The sequence below is a fragment of the Gekko japonicus genome, unplaced genomic scaffold (assembly GCF_001447785.1).
Source record: "Gekko japonicus isolate JY-2015 unplaced genomic scaffold, Gekko_japonicus_V1.1 scaffold1737, whole genome shotgun sequence".
NCBI lineage: Eukaryota > Metazoa > Chordata > Lepidosauria > Squamata > Gekkonidae > Gekko > Gekko japonicus.
The window spans coordinates 11,941-21,731 of NW_015165295.1; the positions used below are offsets into that span (position 1 = coordinate 11,941).

The following is a 9,791-nucleotide window of genomic DNA, read 5'->3' on the forward strand; positions in this document are numbered from 1 at the left end:
TCGAAGTCAGACTGACTGGCCTATAATTTCCCGGATCTCCTCTGGAACCCTTTTTAAAGATAGGAGTGACGTTAGCTACCTTCCAGTCCTCAGGAATGGAGGCAGATTTTAAGGAAATATGAAATTTACATATTTTTGTCAGATCCACAAGTTCACATCTGAGTTCTTTCAGAACTCTCGGATGTATGCCATCTGGGCCTGGTGATTTATCAGTTTTTAAGTTGTCTATAAGTCGTAGGAGCTCCTCTCTCGTCACCTCAATCTGACTCAGGTCTCTCAACACCGCTCCCAAAATCAGTGGTTCTGGAGTGGGCAAGCACTTCTCATCTTCCACAGTGAAGACAGAGGCAAAAAATGCATTTAGCTTCTCAGCCATTTCCCTATCCTCCTTCAGTACGTACTCCTTTCACCCCTTGGTCATCCAAGGGCCCCACTGCCTCCCTGGCTGGTTTCCTGCTTCTAATATATTTGAAGAAAGTTTTATTGTTGGTCTTTATGGGTTTTTTTGCTTATATGCTCCTCATATTCCCTTTTTGCCTGCATGATCACAGACTTGCATTTAATTTGCCACAGCCTGTGTTCCCTTTTATCAACCTCACTTAGACTAGCTTTCCACCGCTTAAAGGAATCCTTCTTACCTTTTACAGCTTCCATTACTTTGTTAGTTAACCATGCAGGCTTTTTCCTATACCTATTTGTGCCTTTCCTAACCTGTGGTATATATTTCTTCTGAGCCTCTATTCTACGATTGTAGTTTTAAATAGTCTCCAAGCTTCCCCAGTGGTTTTGACCCTTTCTTCTTTTCCTTTCAGTTTCTTCCTCACATGTCCCCTCGTTAGGGTTGCCGATCTTCGCCGGGAGCGGGGGGCTCCCAGCTGGCATCTGGTGCGCGCGCATGCCACCCGGAAGTGACACAACCACGCCAGGCATGCTGGGGGCGGGGCCACGGCCATTCAAGGGAAAACCATAGCGTTTTCCCTTGGATGGCTGTGGCCCCGCTCCCAGCGTGCCCGGTGTGGTCGCGTCACTTCCAGGTGACATGCACGTTGGGGAGGAGTTCCCCCTGGGGCCCAATTCGGTGGCACCGGGGAACGGGCCTCTGGGGCGGGGGTTTCCCCGCCCCCCCCCCCCGGCGGGGCTTGGGAAGCCTACCCCTCGTAACTTTTAAAGTTAAAAGTGGTTGTGTCGGTCTTTTTGGGCAACTCCTTATTTATACAAATGTTGAACTCAATAATATTATGGTCACTGTTCCCAAGTGGTGCAATCACTTTTACATCTCTCACCAGGTCTTGGGTGTTACTTAGGACCAATTCCTAATTTGATGGAGCTCTTGCTATATCAGTGCATACCAATCAGTCTAATCTCATGGCTGTGGAAACCTATAAAATGAAGATGCTACTCTGACCAATTGCAATTGCCACATATGTGTGTAGAGAAATGGCTTTTGGACCTAAGCAGGCTCTTGCCTGTGTTAAGAGTAGATGCCTCTGTAGAAGTGTACTTAAGTATAAGGAATTTGGACACTGTGACTGACATTGCATTTCTGAAGCTTGTGCATTTTAATGACATCAGTGCGAACAAAATCATGCATATGGTGTCACAGTTTCAGCATTTTGAAGGCACAAAAGTCTTCTGCTTTACATTCAATTATTTTGTTTGAATTATAGTTAATTTTGTAAATACACAGCTGTTACATATACTGGTAAAAATCTTAAGATTTTTCTTTCCTCTTTGGAAATCCCTGTTGGCAAATGCATTCCTATGCCATCATAGTTGATTCCATCTGGTAACCATATTCCATGATGGCTGGCTGTCTCTGCCATTTCTCCCCTGTACTATGACCAGTAGTCCTTCTCTCACCATTTAATTGTTTTCAGAGGTTATAGCAGAATTGTATTGAATTGCTGAATGTTTGTAGCTGTCCATATTGTAATGTTCCATTTAGGCAAGTTCATTAACATTTCAGAATATTGATATTTTTTCTAGTTCTTACTACGCTGTGCCATATTGGTAGACAGCTCTTAGGATTATCAACTGCCCAGTTCCAGTTACATGGCTTAACACTAAACCTCATGGAAATCAAATGAATTAATTCCCAGATATTTTTTGTTGGAACTAGGGTATATATCTTTATGGGAAAATGAAAGGTTTAGAAGATCTTGGTCCCTTGAGTCTATATACATGCTTCAAAATGCTGGAGCAGACTGTGCTGCTCTGATAAAACATTTGTTTTTCTTTCTACTTGCTGCTTCCTTTTCAGGGGATGGTGTTGTCAGCTGAGTACATCAAAAAGAAACTGGAGCAGGAGATGGTGCTTTCTCAGGCATTTGGGCGTGATTTGGTGAGTCTTTGTTTTTGTGCAATATGTTCTTGAAGTAGGGTTCACACTTCCATTCATGTGTTTGGTCCAGAATCCCACAAGCAGAGAACAGATTCCAAACGGGATCTTAGCTTTCTTTCCCTTCTATCTTGTCCCCCATGACAATCTCTGCCAATTGCCCCTTCCAACTGAATGGCCCCCTCCATGCATCCAACATTGTTCCCAAGGAACTATTTTAAAGGGTTGTCGCATTTTTGAGAAAGTTGGAGAAGGCAGCTATGATCCCTTCCATAAGTTGTACTCTACTCCACTTGTGGAAGTTAGGATCCATCCCCGTGATTTCCTGTTAAGTATTGAATGTTATGTATGAATCACTAGATCCCACTAAACACATCTCAAAACCTTCCAGAATTGTTGCTGCTCTTGGGCCATTAGATGAATAATCCATTGTTCTGAAAAATAGTATCTTGAAGCAGTGCAGGAAAACTTAAGTCACTGAACTTTTCAATGAAGAAGGTGGTAGCAAAAATTCTTGTTCCAAAATGCTGAAAAGAAAGCCAAAATTCAATTCTATGTTCTGTTATGATGGTTTGCTTAAACCTTATAACAAATCTCACACAAGCAGAGCAAATTAACTTTTCCATTATATCAGTGTGTATATAGTACCTTGACTTTTTTATTTGGTGTTAGTGGACTATGTGTATATTATCTAGACAGACTGCAAGTTCTTTAAGAACTTAACAATAGAAAAAGAAAACAGTCCGTGATTGCCACAGTCAAATGACATATATGAGGAAATTAGCATAATCCCATGATGTTCTGCTGTCTTTTCTTTTGCATCAGTCTGCTTGAGAGAGGTAGAAGGGAGAGAAAGAATGTAATTTTGTTGAGATAACCATAGGCTATCTGTAAGATACTTCTGAGTATGCAAGTTATGAAGTTCTACTACCTAACAACAGTTCTCTGGTGGTCCTGGGAGTGGAGCAGTCCTTGACTCCTGACTCCTGGGACTTAGCTTCTCCTCTCTGTAGGCAGGGCCAGAAAAACTTTGATCCTGGAGGGGAGGGGCTTGTCCTCTGGCTTCCCAGTCTTACCAGCCCTGCCTTCCAAGCAGGACGTCTGGCTATGCTCTGGAGCACGAAGATCCTGGAAGACATCAAAAAAGAAGCAAGAATGAATTTTCCCCACTGATGTTTTTATGTTTGTATGTTATTTTTTGTCTTATATGTATGAAATAAAAAAACTTTTTAAAAAAGAAGAAGCAAGAAGACTGAAGTGCACGGGAGGCAGGAGAAGGTAAACTACCTCCCCAGCCCTCCGCAGACCATGAGTTGGAAGACCACGGGGGAGTTTGATCAGCTGCTGGCAGTCCTGGGAGGCCCCCGGGCAGTCGCGGCAGCTGGAAACCAACCCCCGCCAACGTGCGTGGCTATAAACAGCCAGTTTAAATCCTCCCCCTCTCCATTCTGTGGAGAGTTAGGGGGAGAGCGGCAGGGGCGGGGGAAGGTGCACAAGGAGCATGGTAACTCAACGCTGTCTCATTTGGGGCTGGAACCGCATGCTTTTGCCTGCAGGACATTGGCTCCAACAAGCCTGACCAACCTCGTCTGAATCATGGTAGGGAGAAACCCTTTTGGAACAGGGACAGGCTGGAGTGGTTGGATCCTGGGGATGTCCAAGCGAGAGACAGGAGAATGGAAGCCCCCCCCCCCCGACAGAAGGATGGTTGGGTCACCTTACTCTCCTTATTGGAGCAGTGGATGGGGGTAGGCAGAGGTCATTTCGGGGGGGATCGTGGGGGATCGCAGTTCCCCCGGGTGAGGTACGGGGGGCGGGGCACATGACGAAGCCCGGCCCCCTGCTTCCGGCCACCCCGCTTCCGGCTCTCATTCAGCCAGGAGGAGGCAGGAGAAGAGGGAGGGTAAGTTGCTTCCTCCCTGCCTCTCCCCACCCCTGCCTGCCTGGGGCCAGGGAGGGCCTTTGCGGGGCTTTCTTGCACTCCCGCCGGCCTTGCAGGTCCACCGCCGGGCCCCTCATAGGGCTCAGCAGTGGAGCTGCAAGGCCGCCAGCGGTGGCCGGGATTGTTGGGGGCGGGGTATGTGGCCTTATTACACGCTTCCGGTGATGTCAGGGGGTGTGGCCTTATGACACGCTTCCGGTGATGTCAGGGGGTGTGGCATATGCTTAATGAGTTCCCCTAGCTCTTTTTCTACGAAACGACCCCTGGGGGTAGGGCTGGTGAATGCAGTGGCCCTGAAAGAGAAAGTGTGCTTGTTCACCCGGCCTCTTTCCTGGCTGTGTCTGGGGAGAGTGAGAAAGGCAGGAAAGGCAGCCATTTTGGGGAACCATATAGTGATGGGGTGTTACTTTCACTTTCAGAGTCGAACAAAATGGCTGATAAAGCAGGCCCTTCAAGTTCCTTTAACCTTGATGACTTAGAATCCTTCCAATCTCCTCAGAAGGACTCCCAGGGAGCACATCTTTCCAGGGAGGAAGCCCAGACTAATCTCCTTTCTTGGTTTAAAGAGGAGATGAAGAAAGAATTTAGAGATTTATGGCAACAAACTCAGGGTCCAAAAGGGGTAGGGGCAGCAACTCCCATGACAACTCCCCTTCTAGAAAAAAGGACAGGAGAGTTTCCTCAAGAGATAGAGAACATAGCCCTTTATTTAGTGACCAGGAAGAGGTTTCAGATTCAGCCTCTCCTTCAGACAGGGAAGAGGCTGTTTCTCTGATTCAATCTAGACTTTTTCCTCAGGAGCTGTATAGTCAGTTGCTGCCGAAGGTTTTAAGAACTCTGGAGCTCTCATATACTCCCAAAGAAAAGGAAGATGCAGAGGCTGCAGATTTTCCAGTTGGGTCTGAAAAAACCATTCCCAAACCAATCTCCAAGGCAGCGGGAGTGCCACTACCTGCAGCTTTTTATAACGTCATCATGGCACAATGGGAGCATCCAGCCAACCCCAAAGCTAATAATCCCATGTTTGCAAAATGTTACTTTCTCATTCCAGAAGCTACAAAAAAAGATTAAACTTCCAGTGGTTGACGACCCGATCAATTCACTCGCATCTACTTCTATACTGCCCATGGACGCAGATGGGCTACCCAAGGACAACTGTGACAAGCGTGTCGAGAAGGCACTACGCAGGGATTTTGAAGCATCAGCCAGTTCCCTGCGGGCATCAACTACGGGTTCCTTCTTCACCAGAGCAGCTTACTCATGGGCCTCAGAGTTGACTGCAGCAGACAGTGGTATTCCTAAGAGCCTAAAAGATGAGTTTAAAAAGATAGCCTTAGCCACGACCTTCGCAGCGGATGCCTCGCTGGACGCCCTCTAGTTATCATCTAGAGTGATGGCCTGTACTGTGACGGCTAGACGCAACACATGGCTCAGGAACTGGGATGCAGATCCCTCAGCAAGAGCGAAGGTAGCAGCTGTACCATTCAAAGGAGTCAATCTATTTGGGGCAGCCCTGGATAGATATCGTATTGAGGACAAGGACAAGAAGTGGGTCCTTCCATCAAAGAAGAAGGACGTGAAAACTAAGAGGCATTTTCAGTCCTTTCGAGACTTCAAAAGAGATGACAGACAAAGCAATAACAGAGCATTCAAGGGCAGATGACAAGCGAGAGCTAAATACTCAAGGCCACATTCTTTCTCAGGAAAACCGGGCCAGAATCAAAAGGGACTCAAGAAAGGAACTCCGGCATGACTGTGCCAAGACTCCAGACATAGAAGGAGTGGGGGGCCATCTGCAGCGCTTTTCTCATCAGTGGCACCAGTCAATCACGGACAAATGGGTTCTGGAGACAGTGACCCACGGCTACTCCCTGGAGTTCTAAACCTTCCCACCTTGTCAGTTTTTGGAACTGCCAAAGAATCGTTCCACAGACAAACACAAACTACTTATATGAAGGCCATTCAACATCTCCTCAACATTGGGGCCATAGAAAGGATTCCAGAATGGGAAAAGTCACAGGGAGTATACTCTGTCTTCTTCATGGTATCCAAGAAGAATGGGGACGTCAAAGTCATACTAGATCTGAAGTGGCTGAACAGGTATATAAAGACAAGAAGATTCAAAATGGAAACAATGAGATCGATTCATACAATCCTTACCTACATATTCCAATCCGGGAAACGCATTGCAAGTTTCTTCATTTTGCATACCACAGGAGGCATTTTCAATACAGAGCCTTCCCTTTTGGACTAAAATCATCTCTAAGAGTATTCACCAAAGTCCTGGTAACACTGATGGTCTTCTTGAGAATGAAGGGTGTGTCTCTGTTCTCTTATTTGGACGACATTTTGATAAACACGTCAGCATCTAGTACTGACAATGCAGGTACTCAGGGACCATGGGTTCATGATAAATATGGAGAAGAGTGTCCTGGAACCATCTCAAGTGATAACCCATCTGGGTGTGCTGATACATTCAACAAAAGACAGGGTATTTACATTCAACAAAAGACAGGGTATTTCTAACTCAGGACAGACAACAAAAATTCTACAGGAGATGAATCAGGTTCTGAACTCAACATCAACAGAGCTCATGTCTTTGGCCTGTCTTTTGGGTATGCTGGTCTCCTGTCAGGATCTAGCGTCGTGGGCCAGGTTCCACACATGTCCTCTTCAAAGATTTGTCCTTCAGTACCAGGAGGAGAGAGCTCACAAAAGGACCCAGAAGGTACAGCTCCCACTGTCAGTGAAACAGGAATTGAGGTAGTGACTGGACTCTGCATGTTTTCGAGAGGGGATACCATTAAGGGATCCTGAGAGAATGGTGAACACCGCAGATGCGAGCCTGTTTAGGTGGGGAGCACACACCTTAGGAAACATGATGCAAGGAACCTGGTCAGAGGAGGAGACGACCAGGACCATCACTTTCTTGGAACTGAGAGCAATAAAGCTCGCATTGATTCACTTCCAGAGGCAATTGAAGGGCCAGCATGTGCTTATTCAGATGGGCAGTATGACGGCAAAGGCTTACATCAACAAACAGGGCGGCACACACTTCAAGAAGCTAAACCAGGAAGCGAGGCAAGTGATAGAATGGACAGAATCGCATGTGTTGTCCTTAAAAGCTGTCCATGTAGCCAGTCAGGAGAACATCGCCCCCTGCATCAACAGGTCCAACCTCAGCGGAAGATGCCAAGGTTATGTTACTGAGAACCTCAACAGGTCTTGGAACCACACCCTCCCTGTCCAGAAGGGTGCAATGAGGATCAGATCTGCTTTTTGGTCTATCATGTTCTGAATCACCTTTGGAATGAGCAGAAAAGGTAGAAAGGCATATAGAAGGACCTTTGGCCATGGCAGACGCAGAGCGTCCGTTCCTATTGCTTCTGGATTCCTTGACTTTGACACAAAGTCTCTTGCTTGTCAATTTTGTTCCGTTACAAAAAGATCTACTTCTGCTAACCCGATCTACTTCTGCTAACCCGATCTACTTCTGCTAACTGCTCAACTGATGAAACACTTCTCTGTGCAACATCTATTCCTTGGTTCAGCATCCACATATTAGATGGTTCCTGAGGGGTACCGTTCTTATTAACCCACCTCAGGTTCATAGGTTTCCCAAGTGGAATCTAAATACGGTGTTGAGAGCATTATGTAAAGAGCCTTTTGAGCCAATGGCCTCCTGCCCGTTAAAAGAGTTTACATTTAAGACGGGTTTTTTTGGGTGGGGACTAATTTGGCACACCGGGTGTCAAAGCTAAAGGCTGTGTCAGTGAACAGATAGCTTTGTACCTTTCATAATGATAGAGTGGTACTTCGACCAGACCCGGCTTTCATACCTAAAGTGAATTCGGCCTTTCACAGGTTGGAGGACATTGTACTCCCTTCCTTTTGTCAGGACCCCAACCATGAGAAGGAAAAGGTCTGCCATCGCCTGGGCATGTGTAGGGCTCTGAGTTTCTATCTAGACAGGAACAAAGGGTGGAGGCAAACTGAGTCTCTGTTCGTGTCTTTTAGAAAGTCAGCATTAGGTATTTCCACATCCACCTTAAGTAGGTTGATCAGGGGGTGTATCATTGAGGCTTATAAGGCACAAGGTCTGGTTCCACCTGAGGGGATCACAGTCCACTCTTTAAGGGGGGTGGTCACGTCAGCAGTGTATCGGGCGTTCCCGTCACTAGAAGTCATTTGCAAGGCGGCCACCTGGAAATCCACCCATTCTTTACAAGAAACTACCGGATCGATAAGTTGGCCTCCACAGAGGCTGCGTTTGGTAGGAGAGTCCTGCAACATGCCCTGTGAGGACCAGAAGCCATCAGACCCATCCTGGGGAGCACTGCTCTGTTAAGTCCCAGGAGTAAGGAGTCAAGGACTGCCCCACTCCCAGGACCACCAGAGAATGGAAGATTTGTCTTCACTTACCATGAACTTCCTTCTCGGTGGTCCAGGAGTGGGGCAGTCCTACCCACCCTTGTTTTGGGGGGAACGACTTTGGGGGTGCTCATTAGGGGATGGTCCTGGGGGTCTGCCTCTGTGGTCCACTTGGTGCTCAACAAAAAATAAATATGTATAAGATCAGAAGACTGGAAGGTTGTTTTTAAGGGGTTGATGCATTGTATCTTTGTTGAATTCCTCAGTAGTTGAATAAAGTTGGTGTTGTTATGAAAAACGTTTGGTGTTGCACACGGTATCCATTGGGGGGAGAGGTGTGTTCTTTGTTTCTTTATCAGATTCATGTAGGTTGTGGGAAGAAGACTGGCTTGGTGAATGACTGGGAAGCCAGAGGATAAGCCCCTCCCCTCCGGGATCAAAGTTTTGCCAGCCCTGCCTATGGAGAGGAGGAGCTAAGTCCCAGGAGTAAGGAGTCAAGGACTACCTGGACTACCAAGAAGGAAGAGTCACGATAAGTGAAAACAAATCTTCTGTTACTGTGAACAGCTTGTGCCTCAGGGTTTACCCCATTGTTTTAAGTAGAGCTTGCTTTTTGCCCACCCTTGTTTGAGGTGTTCTGTGGGATGCAAATTTCTAAAATCAAAGTTGGAAATATCAGGAGATACTTCGAAAGATTAAAAACGGGGCATCAAGAAACTGCGCTTTGAAAGACCTAGTCTCTATTGGCGGCAGTTGTTAGATGGTGATCTTAGGGATCCCTGGGTGTATACTCGAAGTGAGAAGGAGTTTGTATGTATGGACAGAGTATGAGAGTGCTTGTTATGAGAAGGATTTCCAAATCCTTCAGGTATTGTAACTGGATTTTGTTTTTCAGGGCAGAGGAACAAAACACTATGGCCTCATTGTGGTGGGTCACTCCTTGGGAGCAGGCACAGCCGCCATTCTTTCCTTTTTGCTGCGTCCACAGTATCCCTCTTTGAAATGTTATGCCTACTCTCCCCCTGGTGGGCTGTTAAGGTAGGTATTTATATTTAGTGAATAAAGAGACTGGTGGATTGCAGTCATTAATGGTGACATATTAATTTCTGTTGTACCATACTAAGAGGCACAAGCAGTTTT

The 9,791-nt window shown here is 46.4% G+C and overlaps 1 protein-coding gene across 1 annotated transcript in view; it reads left to right on the forward strand.

Annotated features, from left to right (window-relative positions):
* Positions 1-2,260: 2,260 nt before the first annotated feature.
* DAGLA (diacylglycerol lipase, alpha) overlaps positions 2,261-9,791 on the forward strand; it is a gene marked incomplete at its 5' end in the record, with an annotated part of 23,817 nt that continues 16,286 nt past the window's right edge. The window contains 2 exons of the mRNA XM_015410368.1: positions 2,261-2,341; positions 9,547-9,689. Of these exons, the coding sequence (XP_015265854.1) occupies positions 2,261-2,341; positions 9,547-9,689 (224 nt within the window). The remainder of the gene's footprint in view (positions 2,342-9,546; positions 9,690-9,791) is intronic.